Source organism: Silurus aristotelis (genome assembly GCF_946808225.1).
Source record: "Silurus aristotelis genome assembly, chromosome: 12".
NCBI lineage: Eukaryota > Metazoa > Chordata > Actinopteri > Siluriformes > Siluridae > Silurus > Silurus aristotelis.
Genome location: NC_139585.1, coordinates 28,599,702 through 28,620,178, shown reverse-complemented (window position 1 = coordinate 28,620,178; position 20,477 = coordinate 28,599,702). Strand labels below are relative to the sequence as shown.

Genomic DNA, 20,477 nt, shown 5'->3' with positions numbered 1-20,477 from the left:
CATCCAGATTATCAGCAAATTCACAAGTTGTAGCCGAATCTCTTAATGCAGCTATGTATTGCACCACAGTTTCATCAGCCCTCTGTACACATTTCCTGAAGGCATGTCGTTCCACAACCACATTACTCTTTGGAATGAAGTGCTCTTTCAAAACTTTAATAGCCTCTGCCAGATTGACACCAGTATTAGGCAGTGTATAAAACAGTCTCTGACCTTCAGTTCCAAGACAATGAAGAAGCAAAGCACGTTTTCTAGCTTTCGGCCAGGAATCTCCACTTGCATTAATTACTAACATATAGTTTTGAAACATCTTCAGCCATGTCATGAGTGGTATTGCAGGCTCACCGGGGCAAGGCAAAAAAGGATTCGGAAAAGGAGCACTTACTGAAGCCATCTTCAGGAAATCCTGTATTAAAAAAAAACGTCCTTGTCGCCAATTTTGTTATGTCTTCATGTAGAAAAGCAAGCACAAATGTATATGTTTCTCATAGGAACTTTAATAACTAAAAAATGTGAGGAAAAGTAGCATCACATGCGTTCACAAGTACCAAGTTTCTCTCTTCTTCTTCTTTTCTCTTTCCTCTCATGTAAACCTCTATTAAGAAGATTGAGTGCCATCTAGTGGTGCATTCAAGTAAGAACATCACAATGTCTTACTTACTCTTCCTCTGCCCACAAATAAGCCAACACACCCTTTTGTGCATAATTAGCAGGTCCTGATACAAAGTCTGAAGCCTACCAAGGTGGGTGAGCCGCAGTATCTGGGTCCAGCGACTGTTCTAGCTGTAACCAGAACTGAAGTTATGACTAATTATCAGCCACAATGGATACATGCAAGCAGGATCAAAACAGCACCCACTTAATCTGTGCACTAATTGGTCTGTTGGCCTAAGAAGCCTACCTAAGTAAGTATTCAGGGCTGAAACAGTTCAGAGCCCATAAAAAGATCCTTTCTTTGTAGTAGAAAGGGGGCCACCTCCGGGGTGAAGATCTGACTCACTCGACTGTTTTGTTTATCTTACCCTGATACCTGTTCTAGGTCTAAATTCTATAACAATATGTGCATTGTTGTAATTACACTCTGAATATTTCTTGTTCTCTTTGAACACATTATTCAGTGAAAAAAAAAATATATACATATACCTGATAAGACTGATTATAGACATATTGAACAAGCACTGAGAAACAAATGTCTTATAATGTCTTGGAGAACATGAAACAACTGCTGAACAAAGTTTTTTTGAGAAGATTAAGAGTTTGTTTACGAGTGTTGAACACTATTTTGTTTTAGGATTGATTATTGTATTGACTGTTGAAATTGTACTTTGTATCTTGCCATGTTTGATGACGATGGTAAGACAGGCCATAAGGGCCTCATTAGGAGTGGTGATGATGAAGGATTATATGCATATAGGGACAGAATGAAATGGACTCTGTATGTTTTTGTTTGTCTTTATCTTTTCATTTGCAGTTTATGTCACTGATTCTGTTCCCAGGGAGAACATCTTGTGTTTTGGTGTGTGATGCTAAATCATAAATTATTTAAAGTGGCCATTGTTAGTGTTAAGCACACTGGTTTACACACATTCCTTTGTCTGTTCAGTGTCTATAGAATATTTAGGATATTAGTATGTAAGGTATACAGGAAGTCTTTAATTTGGGCTAAACACATCTCTGGCTAGTATATCCTCTTGTCTAAACAGGAAACAACTTTAGGACAGCTTTCTTTCCAATGTGTGTATATATATACACGTGTCTACTGCCTGCAATTTAACCCGAAGAAAAAACATTGCTCCATGCTGTGTGCTGTGTGATTTTTCCTGATCAGAAAAGGCACCACAGGCATTGCAGGTCATATGGAAAACCTCTCCAAGAATTAAGATTTGTTTGGGCATGATACAAATCTAACAAGGACCAAAAAGGTGGTTTATGGATGTGGTGAGAGAGGACATACAGGTGGTTGGGTTGAAAGAGAAAGATGTAAAAGACAGGGGGGTATGTAGACAAATAGATGTAAAGGACAGGGGGGTATGTGTGGAGAAGCCGAAAAGAAGAAGAAGAAGGTAAAATGTCACCGCATGCATGTTTTAATGTTTAATGTCAACAGAACTTTGTGGCTGTTCTCATCAACCAGATGCTTTAGAAGCCTTCAGCATCCTGATTGGTCTTCCAAGATGCAAGATGTCTGACCAGACTGGATATATCGTCAAAGCTCTTGTTTTTTATTCCTTGCCAGTTTCATTAAGTCAAGTCAAGTCAAGTTTATTTCTATAGTGCTTTTCACAACAGACATTGTCTCAAAGCAGCTTTACAGAAATCAACAGTCAAGGTGAATGGTGTGCATTTATCCCTGATGAGCAAGCCAAGGCGACTGTGGCAAGGAAAAACTCCCTTAGATGTAATGAGGAACCAGACTCAAAAGCGGAACCCATCCTCATTTGGGTGACATCAAAAGTTTAATCATAAATCTTTCAACAATACAGAACACTGGAGAGTGAGAACTAACATGAGTACTGGAGTATAAGATTATAAGTAATGTTCTTTCTACAGTCTTATACAGTCATTATGGTTATAAAACTTGGAGCTACTGAGCTCAACATTTGTGATCATCACAAATCCAGCATCAGCTTCTCCATGCCAGAGCCTTGAAACACTCCAGGAGGTCCAATGTCAAAACCACACATGTAGTGGGATCCAATTGGCACTGGTACGTCTCTAGATGGTTCGGGATGTTTGCGAGTTCGGCATCTACTTCTTCAAAGGTCCATAATCTTCACTGGGACATCGTGGGACGTGACTGAAGCTGGCCAAACCTCAGAATGCCTCTGGGTTGGGGAAAAAAAGAGAAGCAGTGAAGAGGAATTAGCGTAGCTAATTTTCTTGACCTTGTAAGAACTCTTGCTGCCGCATTCTGAACTAACTGAAGCTTGTTTATTAATGTTGCAGGACAGCCACCTATTAATGCATTACAATAGTCCATTCTGGAGGTCATGAACACATGGACGAGCTTCTCTGCATCAGATATAGATAACACGTTTCTTAACTTAGAAATATTTCTAAGGTGAAAGATGGCTGCTTTTGTAACTTCGTTGATATGATTTTTGAAAGATAATTTGCTGTCTAAAATAACTCCCAGGTCTTTTACCGTTGAACTAGTGGTTACAGTACATCCGTCTAAATGCAGGTTGAGATGCTGGAGCTTCTGTATACTGGTTTTTGGGCCGATGAGCAAAATTTTGGAGGAAATTTGAGGAAAGTTATCGGTCATCCAATCTCTTAATTCTTTAACACACTTAGTTATGCAAGCTGATTGAGCTGTATACCCTGGTTTTGTTGAGATATATAGCTGGGTATCATTAGCATAACAATGGAAGCTAATTCCATGCCTTCTAATAATATTTCCTAAGGGAAGCATGTATATCGTGAAAAGCAGGGGTCCTAGAACTGAACCTTGTGGCACCCCATAATTTACTAGCATTAGCCTGGATAGCTTTCCATTTAAGTCTACGAAATAGTAATGATCGGACAGGTAGGATTTAAACTAGCTCAATGCCTGTCCCTGAATGCCGATGTAATTCTGTAAGCGATCCAGGAGAAGATCATGATCTATAGTGTTGAATGCAGCACTAAGATCTAGTAAAACCAACAGCGAGATGAAGCCTTGGTCTGAAGCTAAAAACAGGTCATTAGTGATTTTAACTTGGGCAGTTTCTGTGCTACGATGGGGCATAAAACCTGACTGAAACTCCTCAAAGATATTGTTCTCTTGCAGGTAGGAACATAACTGGGCAGTGACAATCTTTTCTAAAATCTTAGACATAAATGGGAGATTTAAAATTGGTCTGTAATTCGATAGCATGTTTGGATCCAGATTAGGTTTTTTAATGAGGGGCTTAATAACTGCTAACTTGAGGGATTTAGGGATGTGACCTAATGATAGTGAGTTAATAATATTGAGAAGAGGCTCACCAGCTGTATATAACACTTCCTTCAATAGAGGAGTTGGAATTGGATCTAACTGACATGTTGATTTAGCTTTGGTAATAACATTATACAGCTCTTTCTGTCCTATACATGTAAAACAGTGGAGTTGTGGGCGAGATAATGTTAGGAGATGCTGTCAGAGGTTGGACCGCCACAATTGTTTTTCTAATGTTATCTATTTTTTCAGTGAAGAAATTTATAATGTCCTCACTACTAAACTGTGATGGAACACATTTTTCAAAAACTGATTTGTAGTAAATTTAGCTACTGTACTGAAAAGGAACCTGGGATTGTTTTTGTTGTTTTCTATGCTTTTGCTCAGGTGTTCAGCTCTAGCAGCTTTTAGCGCCTGTCTGTAGCTGAGCATACTGTCTTTATTATTCTAAATACCTCCAAATTAGTTTTCCTCCATTTTCTCTCCAGATTACGTGCTGTTCTCTTGAGGGAATGCGTATGACTATTATACCAAGGTGCAAGTGCTTGTTCTCTAACCTTTTTTAACCAGGTAGGGGCAACAGTGTCTAATGTGCTAGTGAGGATAAGGTCTATGTTGTTGCCATTTCATCAAGATTATTAGCAGTTATGGGTTTAGTGAGAAATTGAGATAAATCAGGCAGGTTATTTATAAATGTGTCCTTAGTGGTCGTAACAATAGTCCTACCAGGTCGATAACGTGGTGAAACACGGCTAATCTTCTCTACTGGTAGTGTGTACAGTATGAGATAATGGTCTGTGATGTCATTACTCTGAAGTAAAATATCTATATCAGTGAAGTGTGCTCCGTGGGATATTATTAAGTCTAATGTGTGGTTAAAGCAATGAGTTGGACCGGTGACATTTTGTTTAACCCCAAAAGAGTTTAATAAGTCAACAAATGATAATCCTAGTGCAGGGGTGGCCAACCAGTCAGAGAGCCGCAAAGAGCCACATCATCAATCCCTTCCTCTTACACACACACGCACACGCACACACACCTCTGCTCAGCCAGATTTATTGTAAGACCACAGGTCAGTCATTTTCAACAATGAACATTGTGTGCACTGTCTCACACACAAACTCTTAGTTTAACCAAGTCTACAAACAAAAATATAATAATTTACAATAGCGTTTTTCTTTTACTATGCATGTTACTTAGTGGGAATTTTGGCATTCCTTGCCTTGAACAATCCCCTTCCAATCTGCCTCGTATTCCTTTGTTGCCACTCGAAGCAATTCTTTCACGTGTGTGTCAGTCAGAACAGATCGGTGCTTTGATTTCACCTGTTTCAGGGTAGAAAACACGGACTTTTTTTGTGTTTTTTTATGTGCGTGTTCACTTCGCTTGAGTTCAATACGGTATTTTCGTCAAATGCGCATGTGCCTGAGATGAATATACCGCAGGGGTGGGCAATTAATTTTTTACAAGGGGCCACATGAGAAACCTGAATTGTGTCAGAGGGCCACACCAACGATAATATTTTAGGGCTGCACCAAAATAAAAATTCAATTCAAAAGGCAATGAATTCCATAATTTTCTGTGTTATGTCTTTTGCCTTGGCACCATCACTGGAAAACTTTTCTGCCTTTTCAAAAACGTCCTCTACAGACGGAGTGCGCATGCTCGGATTGACTTTACTTCTGTGCCGCGTTCTTCTAGTATTTAGAAGGCAATCAGGATGTTTGGATTTCAGGTGATAAATTAAACCCGACTTGGAAAAACTCTTTGCAGATACACCCCCTCTTGAAATTTCAGCATTGCATGTTTTACAAATTGCTATCCGCACACTGCAGACATGTTGCTCTTATCCAGATAACCGTGTGCTGGCTGCACTTTTTATTGCGTCATTACAATTGTTTTTCTGCCGTGTTGTTTCGGTGATTTAGGTATTTCGGAAGAAAATTTTCGGTGCATCCTTGTAATTTATCATTGGCCTCACGCGGGCCGGACAGGGACATACAAAGGGCTGGATGTAGTTTGCCCAGGTCTGATATACCGCAAAGTTTCCCAGTAGGGGCAAGCTCATTTAAGTCTTAAAAATACCGTATTGAACTCAAGCGAAGCGAACACGCACATAAAAAATCAAACACACACAAACTTCGATATGAACGTAAGAGCCGCATGAAACCAGCCAAAGAGTCGCATGCGGCTCACGAGCCGCGGGCTGGCCACCTCTGTCCTTGGGCATCGTTTGCATCATCTACATGAATATTAAAATCTCCTACAAGCAGCACTTTATCAAAATTGATCAGGAGATCTGATAGAAAACAAGCAAACTTCTGAAGAAAATCAGCGTAGGGCCCTGGGAGTCTGTACACGGTTACCAGAGCGAGTTTTCTATGTATGTCTGAAAGTACAATTTTAAGAACGAGCACTTCAAATGATTTAAAACTGAATCCTAATCTCTGACTAAAATTAAGAGAGGCACTATAAATGGTTGCTCCACCCCCCTTCCACGACCAGTCTGACGGGCTCATGCTTATAAACATATCCTGATGGTGTAGATTTGTTTAGACCCATATAATCACTTGGTTTAATCCAGGTCTCAGTGAGACAGAGTGCTGAGAGATTATTCTCTGTGATCATCTCATTTACAATCAGTGCTTTGGGTGCAAGTGATCTAATGTTTAAAAGACCAAACTTCAGAACTTTGTTGTGATTGTTTACCTAGCATTTTTCAGTTTTAACTGTAATAAGATTATTTCTGGATCTTATGTATTTAATTCTTGGTTTTACTACATGAGGGATAGGTATGGTTTCTATAAATTGGGCTGTGTGTGAACTTGTAACTATTTGGTCAGTTGTATGCGTGTTCTCATAGTTGAAGATTTCCTGATGTCTTACCAGTCAGATGGTGTGAAGTATCCTAGAGATGTTATCTGATAGCACTGCTGCTCCAACTCTGCCTAGAAGAACCTAGGATGCTCCCAGAAACAGTTCCAGTTATTAATAAAGAGAGGTATGTGCTCTCGACACCATGACTGTAACCATTCATTTAGTGCAAGGAGTCTACTAAACTTCTCAGCCCGTCGCTGGTAAGTGGGAAGAGGTCCTGACACTATGATCCTTGTTGTGGGCGATGTGTTGCGTACTGTCTCCACCAGGATCCTGTAATCTGTCGAGAACACGAGCACTAGGAACACAGCGAGTGTCCACCTTACCTTTGGCTCCGGTATCGCGGACATGCCGGACAATGAAATCTCCGAGAATCAGAGTATCGCGTTACATCTCGTGGAGAGGGGCGAAACGGTTCTCGGTCGAGATCTCGAAGGCCGGTGGTGGTGGCGGGGGAGACGTCCTCGACTGGGGCTTGGCTCGTGGCTTCTGCTGCTGCCGCATCCAGGGTCCGTGGTGCACTGGTGCCAGAGTGAACGATACCTGGGTGTGCCGCGTTGTAGGTGCGCTGGGCCTGGGCGGAGAAACACGCAGAGTTGAGGTGCTGGGAGCATTAGAATCAACCCAGGAATTTACCTGGGATGTGTGAGTGTCAGTTTTCATCAACTGTCGTATTTTTTCCCTTTTCTAATCCCTAACCTAATCCATCAGCCTTATCTGCTCACCAGCCTTAATAACATATATTACATTTACAAGCTGTCAGGGTTATGACCACAAGTAGGAAGCGGAAGTAACTCAATCATACTGAAATGATGTTCAGAAAAAAAACAGAGTCCGGGGAGAGTTATACACCGTAACGCGGGAAGAAATCCGAATGGGGGTATAACCTCGAAAGCAGGTGTGGTCCGTGAAGCACATATAAATCCACACAGCGAGTGCAGTCCATAAAGCGGGTATGAATCCGCACAGCAAGTTCAGTCCGAAACGCGGGTTTGAATACGTATGTAATCTGTCCGATTGAAACCGGGAGCAAGAACCTGTGGGGAATGCTGGCAGTCGGAAATCCTTGAGATCAATTGCATGACTTAGGGGGTCCGACAGCGAGCAAGGCGGGACGGGAGCTTAAAAGGGGGAACGGTACCGAGGGACAGGTGTTGGCGTTTAGTGCTGAGTGTGGCAGAGAGAGGCAGCGTGAGAACCCCTGACACAGGCATTGAGATAATATAATGAATGCTAAACTTTTATATATACTTAACTTTGCCTCTTAAGCGTGATTATGGATTATTTGTGAACTCTGAAAAACCTCCTTGGCCTTCCACTTTTCCTACATCCTGGTGGCTCCATCCTCAGCATTCCCCTACCGAAATACCCCATGTCCTAGTGAACTTTATTGTACTCTATTATGTAAGATGAGTCTCTGTTTTTCCGCTTAGCCTAGGTGTTTAGTCGCGTAGGCGGCAGACATGTATGAATATCTTGGTACAGTCACATGGAACATATTAGAAAATGTCAGTAAATGTGAGACAATCATTTTGCATGATGCATCTGCATTTGCCTTTTCACCTGCCTATTTTTTTGCACACTGTGCACCATGCACATGCCAGTCCCTAATAAACCAAACCTACCTTTCTACTATTACTGCTGTTATTATTTTATATTCTTTATTATTATGTTTATTATCATTATATTCTAAACCGATATAGCAAAATCTCTCAACATATCACACATTCCTACTACAGATACTCATGTCTATGTGTCTTTTGCACAAATTTGCATTTGAAGTTTGTATTTACCACGTTTAAAAAAATTTATTGTTTTTATTTCCTGCTCGAACAGATGCATGTTTCATTTGCATACTTTTGACTGATAGGTATTCTGAGGTATATTTAGACTGAATTAAAATAATTCTATGTAAGATATCTTTATACACGTGCGTTCCTGGTTCCTGTCGAACAAGTTTGGTTGTTTTGTTCGGCTTAAATATAGAATTTCCATGCTAATATTTACAATCATTTGAATTTACAATAAATTGGGTAACATTATAACATTATAAAGTATGAATACTGATTTGTCAACGTATACAAGTTGCTGTGGATTTTAGTCGAAAAATAATTTTGATGATAGACATTCTCCTAATGATTTTGTTGTTATTCAAGCTAGCAAAAACCTTGATAACCCCCTGGTTTTTTACAGACTGTATTTATTAGCATTGAAGTCTACAGACTGAATTTAAGCATTTTAAATTGAAATAGTCAAGTCAAGTTTATTTCTAGAGTGCTTTTCACAACAGACATTGTCTTAAAGCAGCTTTACAGAAATCAACAGTTAAAGTGAATCTTCTTCTTCTTCTTATTTCGGCTGCTCCCATTAGGGGTCGCCACAGCAGATCATCCGTTTCCATACCCCCCGTCCTCTACATCTGCCTCTTTTACAGCAACTACCTGCATGTCTTCCCTCACCACATCCATAAACCTCCTCCTTGGCCTTTCTTTTTTTCTCCTACCTGGTGGCTCCATCCTCAGCATTTTCCTACTGATATACCCCATGTCCCTCCTCTGCACATGTCCAAACCATCTCAATCTCGCCTCCCTCACCTTGTCTCCAAAACATTCTACATGCGCTGTCCCTCTAATAAACTCATTTCTAATCCTGTATATCCTCATCACTCCCAATAAACATCTCAACATCTTCAGCTCTGCTACCTCCAGCTCCACCTCCTGTCTTCTACTCAATGCCACTGTCTCTAATCCATACAACATCTCAGGTCTCACCACAGTCCTATAAACTTTCCCTTTCCTTCTTGCAGGTACCCTACTATCACAAATCACTCCTGTCACTCTTCTCCACCCACTCCACCCTGCCTGCACTCTTTTCTTTACTTCTCTAACACACTCTCCATTACTTTGCACTATTGACCCCAGGTATCTGAACTCCTCCACCTTCTCCACCTCTTCTCCCTGCAACTGCACCCCTTCACTGCCCTCCCTCTCATTCACACACATGTACTCCGTCTTACTCCTACTGACTTTCATTCCCCTTGAGGTGAATGGTGGAGGTGACTGGTGTGTATTTATCCCTGATGAGCAGCCGTGGCGACTGTGGCAAGGAAAAACTCGCTTAGATGTTATGAGGAATAAACCTTCAGAGGAACCAGACTCAAAAGGGGAACCCATTGGAGTTGGGTGACAATTGGGTGACATCAAGACTCTGATTATAGTCTTTAAACAATACAGAACACTGGAGAATAAGATTATAAGTAATGTTCTTTCTACAGTCTTATACAGTTATTATAGTTATAAAACTAGGAGCTACTGAGCTACTCATAAAATAGCTCAACATCTGAGATAATCACAGATCCAACACCAGCTTCTCCATGCCAGAGCCTTTAAACACTCAAGGAGGTCCAGTGTCCAAACTCAACATGAAGTGGGATCCAATAGTCACTGGTACGTCTCTAGTTGGTACGGGATGTTTGCGAGTTTGGCATCTACTTCATTGAAGGTCCACAATCGTCATGAGGTGGGACGTGACTGGGGCTGGAGGAACCTCAGGATGTCTCGGGATGGGGAGAGAAAGAGAAGCAGTGGAGAGGAATTAGCATAGCTGCTGTTCATGATATTAACAGCACAAGTTGATAATGCGCATGTGATCAGATGTTCTGGAGCACAAGGTTATGATGTAATGTATGTTATGTGTAGGCTTTGCTTACAGTTTTTACCAATTGCTTACACACGTTTTCAAAACCAAGTCTCCTTTTTTCAAAACTCTACACACAATTCTCAAAACGCCAATGCAATGTAGAAACAGAAAATATGTATTGGGCCAAAAATTACTGTTGTATACAGTAGCATATAACAAAACAATAAACAAAAACCAAAGGTATATTCCTTACAGTAGAATACAGTAAATTTTGTGTGGGGTCCCGGTCCAGGAATTGGCAGGGGGGAGGGGGGGTGCAGTCCCCAGTGCTAAGCTTCATCTCTTCTCCGAGCTGGGTCTGGCCACAATACTCGTCCACATCACAAACTACGTTTTCTCTATGTCCCCACATGCGTCCTCAATTGCCTGGAGAAGTGGCATGTGGGCCAAGGGTTGGCGATCATACACTTTCCAGCACCAGGCTGAGAAGAATTCCTCTATGGGATTTTGAAAAGGTGAATATGGGGGTAGGTACAAAACTACAAATTGTGAATGGGTGGCAAACCAGTTTTGCACCAGAACATCCCGGTGAAAACTAACATTGTCCCATATAAGCACAAACCTAGCAGGCACCTGATTTGGATTAGGGACAAGCATTGTGTGAATTGCATCCAGAAAAGTGAGTATATGGCCGGTGTTGTATGGACCCAGTGTGGCATTGTAATGGAGGACCCCGTTTTGAATGATGTCAGCACACATGGTTATATTACCCCCCACGCTGTCCAGGGACATTGGTAATTGAACTCTGTCCTATTACATTTCGTCCACAGCGCCTGGTTTTGGTGAGGTTAAAGCCAATCTCATCCACATAAATAAATTCATGACAAATTACATGGGCATCCATTCAATGCAGTGTAGTAAATGGAGGGCTTAGAGTGACAAATGTTTATGCAATACTATGCAGTCATACGTATTTTACAGTACATTACTATAATGCTAAAATAGTCATTACATAGTTGCATACCTGTTCTCATTTCTGAAGGTTCGAATTATGGATGCCACTGGAAATCGACTCAAGTTGGGCTGCACTCTCAGTCCAGCCTCTCTCATGGTCAAACCATGGTTGATTACATGATCAACAAGTGTTGCCCTAATCTCATCAGAGATGGCTCTCTATCCTTCTCTTATTTGCCCTCGTCCTCTTCTTCCCCTTCCCCTTACCCTTCCTCTTCCTTCTCCTCTTGCTCTCTGTTCATTGTTAGCAACCATTGTTCAAAACAGGTAATCTGATCTTTGATCTATTTATAGGCCTATCTATACTACTGTAAAGTAAAGCAGTGATTGGTTAGTGATCAATTAAGCAATTAGTTTTTGCAGATGTGTCTGTGTGACCTGGTGACTAAGTGTAGCATTTTGATCAGTTGTGTTTGGAAAAAGAATGCAAGTTACTTTCTGATAGATTTTTGTGTTTTAGGTAGAGAATTGTGTGTAGTGTTTTGAAAAAAGTGTTTTATGCAATTGAAGACTGAGTCAAAGGCTGAGAAATAGCTTATGGTTTTGGAGATTTGACATGTAGTTTTGCACTTTGAGTGAGAGGTTTCAAAAATCGTGTGACATAAAAAGATTTTGTGTGTAAGCAACTGGTAAAAACTGTAAAAGATATGTTTTTAATCTGCACTTAAACTGAGAGATTGTGTCTGAGCCCCGAACACTGTCAGGAGGAAGATTATTCTAACGTTTAGGAGCTAAATGTGAGAATGTTTTCCACCTTTAGTGGACTTTGCTATTCTATATATAGAATATTTTTCCTGGTTGAACAAATATTTAACTGTAGTACAGTTAATTTTCATGCTTTTAGTTACTTTATTCAAATACCATAAAATAATTATCTTAGGTCAATTTAAATAATATAATTTTGTGTGTGTGTGTGTGTGTGTGTGTGTGTGTGTGTGTGTGTGTGTGTGTGTGTGTGTGTGTGTGTGCATGCATCTGTGAGTGCGTGTTGGAATGTAAGTGCATGTGTTTGTTCATATTCAAGTTTAAGAAATTTTAATAAAATTTATAGGAAGAGGAAGGTTTCATTGGCATGGCATGAGGAACATACTTTTGTTTTTATTAATCTCTCTGCAGAATCTTAATCTCAGTGGAGTCTCATGAAATATGTCTCAGTGTCTCTTAGTCCTAAAATTCAATGATCCGGTTGTGTGTGTGCCCCAACATCCTCTAAAAAAGCTGTATCGCCAGTACCATGGAGAGCAACCTGACTGAATATATTTACATTTACATATGTCACAATCTGGGATTGGAATAGAGATGCTGGTGAGCTTTTATTATTAATGCCTAAGTGGACTACGTGAGGTCCTTTGTGTGAACACCACCGAAAATGATGCTGGTGACCCACTTTAGTGATATTATTGCCAGTGAGGATGGGATATCTTCCCTGTCCAGTCTCCTGAAGTCTATTACAACTTCTTGGTCTTGTCAGTGTTAAAGTGCATCTCTTTCCTGTATACATGGTCACCTCACAAACCTACCAGTATAGTGTCATTTGCAAATTTTACAACGATATTAAAGCTTTGTCTGGCCACATAATTTTACTCCATAGGCTGCAGTGTTGAGGGTCAGTGAATGGGAGCTGTTAATGCCAATTCTTCCCACCTTACCTAGAGTAACGTCTCTAGGTTACGACCGTAACCATAGTTCCCCGAGGGAACGAGACGCTGCGTCGAAACGCTATGGGAACGCCCCTGCGTGACCGCGCTCTGAACCACGTGTGTAATGTGACCAATAGGCGTTTGGTACGTGACATCATCAGCGGGCGACGTTGCGTAAACAGGAAGCTACAAATGGCTGCGAGATGGACCAGACGCTAGCTACTGCGAGAGAAGGTAAGCGCCGCAAGGATGCAGGGAGTGTGGCACGGAGAGGCAGCGTCTCGTTCCCTTGGGGAACTATGGTTACGGTCGTAACCTAGAGACGTTTCCCTTCAGGAACTCGAGCTGCGTCGAAACGCTATGGGAACGAGTGTCCAATCATGCCACACTGACCAGACCCTGCCTAGAGAGTGAGGGCCTCGGCACCAGCATGCAGGACAGAGGAGCCCGGGGTGGCTCTGAGGTCAAGGTCATAAAACCTGACGAAGGTCAGCGGGGTGGACCAACCCGCCGTGTCACAGATGTCCTGGAGCGGGACTCCAGCGGACCAGACCGTAGAGGCCGCCACACTCCGGGTGGAGTGAGCTCGAACCCCGAGCGGTGCAGGGAGGCCAGAGAACTCGTTAACCGACACAATCGCATCCACAACCCATCTGCTCAAAGTCTGCTTATTGGCCGGGAAACCTTTCCTATTAGGGCCATAGCAGACCAGCAGCTGCTCCGACCTCCTCCACGGACTCGTCCTGCGGAGGTAAGTGTCCAGTGCTCACACTGGACACAGCCGGTGCTGTCGCTCCTGTTCGGGGGCTGCATACGGAGTAGGGCAGAATGCCTGCAAGACGACAGGACGTGAGGGAGCCGAAGGCACCTTAGGCACGTACCCAGGTTTCGGGTAGAGAAACGCCCTGGTCATGCCAGGGGCAAACACCAGGCGGGACGGGGCCACAGACAGAGCCTGCAGATCCCCGACCCTCTTCAGGGAGGAAACCGCCAAGAGGAAGGTGGTCTTGATCGACAGAAATCTAAGGGCCACATCGGCTAATGGCTCGAAGGGGGGCTCAGACAGAGCCGCCAGCACAACAGCCAGATCCCAGACAGGCACTCTGGGTCGTGTCCCGGGCCTCAGCCTCCGGGTGCCGCGGAGGAAACGTGTTACCAGAGGGTGCCTGCCCAGCGACTGCCCCGTGGGCAGGGCGCCATAAGCCGCGATGGCGGACACGTAAACCTTAAGGGTCGAAGGGGACAATCCTGTGGCAAACTGTTCCTGCAAGAACTCCAGAACTGAGCCGACCGGGCAGTTAACTGAGTCCAAACCACGGTGCGCACACCATGACGCGAACGGCCACCACCGTGCAGCATACGACCTCCTCGTAGAGGGAGCCCTGAAGTGAAGAAGGGTGCCAACTACCTCGGTAGAAAGACCAGCCGCTACGAACTGTGCCCCCTCAGGGGCCACAGCCACAGCCTCCACAACTCCGGGCGGGGGTGAACCAGGGTTCCGCCTGCCTGTGAGAGGAGATTCCTCCTGGGAGGAATTTCCCACAGAGGGCCCTCGAGCAGGGACACCAGATCCGCAAACCACGGCTTGCCCAGCCAACGAGGCGCTACCAGGAGGAGACGGACTCCTTCCCGGCGAACTCTCTCCAGAACTCCAGGGAGCAGAGCGACCGGGGGAAAAGCGTACAGGCGTAGCCTCGGCCACGACTGTACCATGGCATCCAGCCCTAACGGGGCTGGGTGAGAGAGAGAGAACCAGAGGGGACAGTGCGAGGTCTCCTGGGTCGCAAAAAGATCCACCTGGGCTCTGTAGAACCTCCGCCATATGAGCTCCACCATGTCGGGGTGGAGTCACCATTTCCCCGGCCTCGGGCCCTGCCTCGACAGGGCGTCCGCTCTGCCATTTAACCGACCCGGGAGGTAAATGGCCCTCAAAGACAGGAGCCTGTCCAGAGACCATAAGAGGACCGCTCGTGCCAGCGAGACCCCCCTGGTGGTTGATGTAAGAGACCACTGCAGTATTGTCCGTCCGGACCAACACATGGCGATCTCTCAGGGCCGGGAGGAAGTGCTGTAACCCCAAAAACACTGCCATCATCTCCAGGCAATTGATGTGCCACGAGAGACATGGGCCGCTCCACAGACCCTGGGCGGAGTGGCCACTCATGACCGCTCCCCACCCCGTGAGGGAAGCATCCGTCGTCAGCGTCGCGCGACGGCACGGAGCCCCCAGCACCGGGCCACGGGACAGGAAAGGACGGTCTTTCCAGACATCCAAGGCTCGAAGGGCACGCCGCGAGACCTTGATAGCACGATGCAGGTTTCCCCTGAGGGAGAACCCCCTGCCCTGGAGCCACCACTGGAGGGGCCTCATGTGCAGGAGCCCGAGCGGAACTATGCTGGATGCAGCCGCCATGAGACCCAGCAGCCTCTGAAACTGCCTCACAGTGAGTGGCTGGCCTTCCCGCACTCTCCTGATGGCGGTGAGAATGACCTCGACCCAAGCAGGAGACAACCGTGCCTGCATCCCGGCCGCATCCCACACCACGCCCAAAAAGGCGGTTCTCTGCGCCGGAGAGAGCACGCTCTTGCCGGCGTTCCGGCGAAACCCGAGCACCTTCATGTGGGCGAGGACGACATCTCGATGCCGAATCGCCTGACGCTCTGAATGAGCCAGGATCAACCAATCGTCGATGTAATTCAAAATGCGGATGCCCTGGAGCCGCAGCGGGGCCAGTGCTGCATCGACGCACTTCGTGAAGGTGCGGGGCGAGAGTGCCAGGCCGAACGGGAGGACCTGATATTGGTATGCCACGCCCCCGAAGGCAAACCTCAGGAACCTCCTGTGTGCAGGAAGGATGGCGACGTGAAAGTATGCGTCCTTCAGATCTATCGTGACTAACCAGTCCCCGGACCTGATCTGAGTCACGACCCCCTTGAGGGTGAGCATCCTGAACCTGAGCCTCCTGAGAGAAGGGTTCAAGGAGCGAAGATCCAGAATGGGACGCAACCCGCCATCCTTCTTCGGAATGACGAAGTACGGGCTGTAGAAGCCTGACTCTCGAACCGAGGGGGGGTAGCTTCCTGTGCGTACTTCCTGTTCCAGGACCAGAGCCTGCTCGGGTCCCACCAGGGTGGGACACATCCCGTTGAAACGGGGAGGAGAGGACGCGAACTGGATCGCGTAACCGCCCTCTACGGTCCGCAGGACCCACCGGGAGACATCTGGCAGCCCCTCCCATGCCGCCAGAAAGTTCCTAAGTGGAACCAGCCCCTCGGGGCTGGCCTCTGACCCACTCAGAGCAGCTGGGGCGGAGCCCTGCAGCTGATGACACCTCGTGAGAGGCGGCGGGTCTCCCCCACCCGTACCGAGACTCTGGGCGAAAGTAGAGGGAGACGCCCGCTGGAGGGAGGCCGTGCTCTGAAGCACATCCTGTGGCAGAGTCAACGGCCCGCCCCCCTTATGGTGCGGGGGAGGGACGGGAACCGTAGCGAGAGGTTGTGCCTTTGACGGAAGATCGTCAGGATTTCCGCACCACAGCCCGTTTGATGGAGGCGAGGGTGACCCTCAGGTCAGCCCGCTCCTTCTTGGGCCCAGAGCGCCGCCTCGGACCCTTAGGCCCTGCCCTCGGAGACCGGGTGGCAACGCTCTGTTTCTGGGCCTCGCGGTGCCCGGAGGGACCGGGCTGGGGCTGCCGCTGACCAGCCCCACGTGATCGGCGAGGAAGGTACTGCTGGAACGCAGCCGACTGCTTCTTAGACTCCTGGAACCTGTTCACGACCGGCGTCACCGCGTTGCCAAACAGGCCAGGAGGAGCCATCGGAGCGTTTAAGAGCACAGCTCGATCCTTGTCCGGGAGGTCGGACAAGGTGAGCCACAGGTGCCTCTCTGTGGCCACCAGGGCCGCCATGGACCGACCAACGGCCCGCGCCGTGTGCTTCGTGGCCCGAAGGGTTAAGTCGGCAGCGCGACGCAACTCCTTAATGTCGGAGGCCCCAGAGCTAAGTCCCTCATCCAAATCACGTAGCAGGTCAGCCTGGTATGCCTGCAACACACCCATGGTGTGGAGACAACCCGCAGCCTGACCTGCTGCCGCGTAAGCCTTCCCCACCAAAGCCGATGTAGCACGTAGCGGCTTAGTAGGGAACATCGGAGCCTTTAGCGACGAAGCCACGCCAGGAGAGAGATAGCTAGCTAGCGTCTCTTCAACACGCGGCATCGCCCCATAGCCGCACGCCTTAGCCCCAACCACGCGCTGAGTACGGCGTCTCCCAGGAACTGGACACCTCGGGGTGCAGATCGGGGAAGAACGGCAGGCCCCGGCGCCGAGGAAGCGACACAGGACGCAGAAAGCGCTCATCCAGCTTACTGGGTGCGCGCTGTTTCTGCTGCTCCACCGGCCAAGCTAGATCCAGCTTAGCAACAGCTCGTGTCACGACCTCGAGGAGTTCCTCGTACAGCACAGGCTCCGAGGACTCCACGGGCTCGCTAGCATCCATCAGCTCACCCTCCTCGGAGAGAGAGACATGTAATGCCGCGCTGCTCGTACCGGGAGAAGAAGCAGCCATCGGGCCTGCTTCTCCGATAGAGCCAAAGCTCAATTCAGCCGACGAAGCTGAAGCTGACTCATCCGACTCCAACCCCGCCGCTAAATCGGCCTGCGAGCCCCACGAGCGCCGGCGCCGCTTCGCCTCGGCGAGAGCGGGACCGGAGCCGCGAGGGAGAGAGCTCTTCTCAAAGAGCGCTCTCCGAGAGCGAAGCGTGCGCATAGCCATCCTGCTACAATGCAAGCAATCGACACCCTCGAGAGCCGATTCTGCATGCTCCACTCCCAAGCAAACAACGCACCGATCATGCGAATCCTTGCCGGTAATAAAACGCGGACACGGATGAACGCACCTGCGGAAACCTTGCCTGCCAGCCATCACTCGATCAAAACACAGCGAAACAGCGCTTACCTAAACGAGCAGAAGCTAGCGTCTGGTCCATCTCGCAGCCATTTGTAGCTTCCTGTTTACGCGACGTCGCCCGCTGATGACATCACTTTCCAAACGCCTATTGGTCAGATTACACACGTGGTTCAGAGCGCGGTCACGCAGGGGCGTTCCCATAGCGTTTCGACGCAGCGTCTAGTTCCTGAAGGGGAACTAAGTTTGGGGTCAAGCTTGGAGAGCATCTTAATACTAAATGCTGATCTAAAGTTCACAAACAACAGCAGATTTGTTTTTTTTATAAGTGAAATCAATTTGTCAATCATTGAATTATTGTATTAATTATTTATAATAATTTTTTTTTAGACAGAACTATAACTATTCTCTGTTTTCTTTTTCCTAGTAATAACATAATAACATAAATATAGCTTTTCATATTACTCAGAAACTGCAGAAGGTATATACGCCTCTGTCCTAAAAATAATAGCCATGACAGTTTGACTTGTTTCAAAACACTGATACTTAGGACTAAAAAAACGTCTCCTCACGAAATTGTACCTCATTTACAATTATTTAGTAAATATACCCCCCCCCCTCCAGCCCTTTAATAATTACAATAATGAGTTGTCCAACAAGAAAATCACACCTGACTGCTGCATACTTTAGGTTTGCTTCCTGTTATGATCCTTATATTTAGCCGTGGTAATTCTCTCCTGATTTAGACCATTCCACACTCTGCAAACATTTTTATCACAGACTACAGCCTGGTATGATTTAAACCAATGTATTACTTTATAAGTTATTGTATCTATTTATTTATACTAAATTATTAATGAATGCATTTATTTATGTTTTGGATTTATGCTTTTCTGTTAGCTAAGACAGAGGCTAAAATTTGTAAAATGCATTATTTATAAAAAAAAATATATATATATATATATATATATATATATATATATATATATATATTTATATATATAAGATATAAGATAAGATTAAATAAGCAAAGATATTACTCTTTAAATTTATTTTCTCCTTTGGGAGAGATAATCTCAATGATAATTTGTCTCTTTTTTCCCAATCCTAGATTATCTGATGATAATGGAGCGCCTATTTCTTTTGGGTCTCACATGCCTGATCTTTAAGCGTAAGTCCTTGTTTGGTGTTGAGGATTCTATGTCATGAATCTACACTAATTTACTCCAATCATGGTCAAAACTAAGAATGAGCTCTAGTTTAACTATTGACCATGCTGCACAACAGCTGTAAACATATCCATGAATGCTATGCCAATAGATAAGGGTTATTAGATGGTTTAGTGTTTAATCTTATGCCAAGTGCCCAGTCATGGAACGATTATTATTATCTGTGGTACCGACAACTGGGTTTCTGTTTTTCTTGAATTTGAGTGTCAGTCACTCAATTTAACGTTTTGTTTAATAACTGAAACATACAGGTGGGATAAAGGTCCCAGCTAAAAAGCTGGGACAAGGAGATTAGAAGAATAAAGAAAGTAAGGGACAACAGAGATGCTTGAACAAATGGGTTGTTAGCCTCTGCTAGCTGTCATGGGATACAACCAATGACAGTAACTGGTAGATATGTTTTCTGTTTTAGATAGATAGATAGATAGATAGATAGATAGATAGATAGATAGATAGATAGATAGATAGATAGATAGATAGATAGATAGATAGATAGATAGATAGATAGATTTGGAATTATAATTTCAATTACACAATTATAATACAATTTTGCTTTTCTCTTGTCTCCTGCTCAATATGACTGATGCCACCTACAGACACATCAGCAGGTAAACATTCATTGACTGACTGTCTAAGACCATTGATATTTGTGTTATTAAGATCATGTCAATTATTTTAAAAATCTTTTTTTGTCTGGTGGTACCATTGCCATCTGGAGTCACTTTGAATGAATAAAATAAAGTATACGTTGCTCCATCAGCAGCATGCCGACAATTGGTTTGTTTCTACCTGAAAAACACCTGCCAATACGATACATACCGAAATAGCCTTTAACATTGTAGATGAAGGACATTTGAATAAGTAACATTGTAACAAGTAAAAATATTAAAATAAAAAAAAAAAATATCCATGAATAAAACCTGAATTAGAATTCGTTATTGATCCCATATGGGAATAGTTTTGGATGCAATTTCTCAAAATGAAAGTAATAATAAAAATAGGAAATATAAATAAATATACATATTAGGGTATACATATTTTATTATATATATATATATATATATATATATATATATTTTTTTTATATAGTCGAATTACGTTTTAAAATAAACTGAAGGAAAATCTGTAAATTAGTAAATTGTATAATTTCTCTCACTTTTTCTTTTCTCTGTCTCTTCCATGATAGGACTGGGACCGCGCTATACAAACTCAACACAAGGTAAACATTCAATGAGTGTGTGCATAAATAATATC

General features: G+C 44.7%; 1 protein-coding gene and 2 long non-coding RNA genes across 3 annotated transcripts in view; 2 read left to right on the top strand and 1 right to left on the bottom strand.

The window, feature by feature from the left end:
* LOC310734785 (uncharacterized protein) overlaps nucleotides 1–13,942 on the top strand; it is a gene marked incomplete at its 3' end in the record, with an annotated part of 59,084 nt that extends 45,142 nt beyond the window's left edge. The window contains exon 2 of the mRNA XM_083557224.1: nucleotides 13,363–13,942. Within this exon, the coding sequence (XP_083413350.1) occupies nucleotides 13,520–13,942 (423 nt within the window). The 5' untranslated portion in view covers nucleotides 13,363–13,519. The remainder of the gene's footprint in view (nucleotides 1–13,362) is intronic.
* Nucleotides 6,930–18,308, bottom strand: LOC310734803. Its single transcript, XR_014536145.1, has 3 exons — nucleotides 18,210–18,308; nucleotides 13,109–13,304; nucleotides 6,930–7,069 (listed from the first exon to the last, which is right to left on the bottom strand). It is a non-coding gene; the product is annotated as an uncharacterized lncRNA (long non-coding RNA).
* Nucleotides 18,309–18,675: 367 nt separating this feature from the next.
* Nucleotides 18,676–20,071, top strand: LOC310734789. The gene is made up of 3 exons (XR_014536132.1): nucleotides 18,676–18,785; nucleotides 19,106–19,165; nucleotides 19,820–20,071. It is a non-coding gene; the product is annotated as an uncharacterized lncRNA (long non-coding RNA).
* The last annotated feature ends 406 nt before the right edge of the window (nucleotides 20,072–20,477 follow it).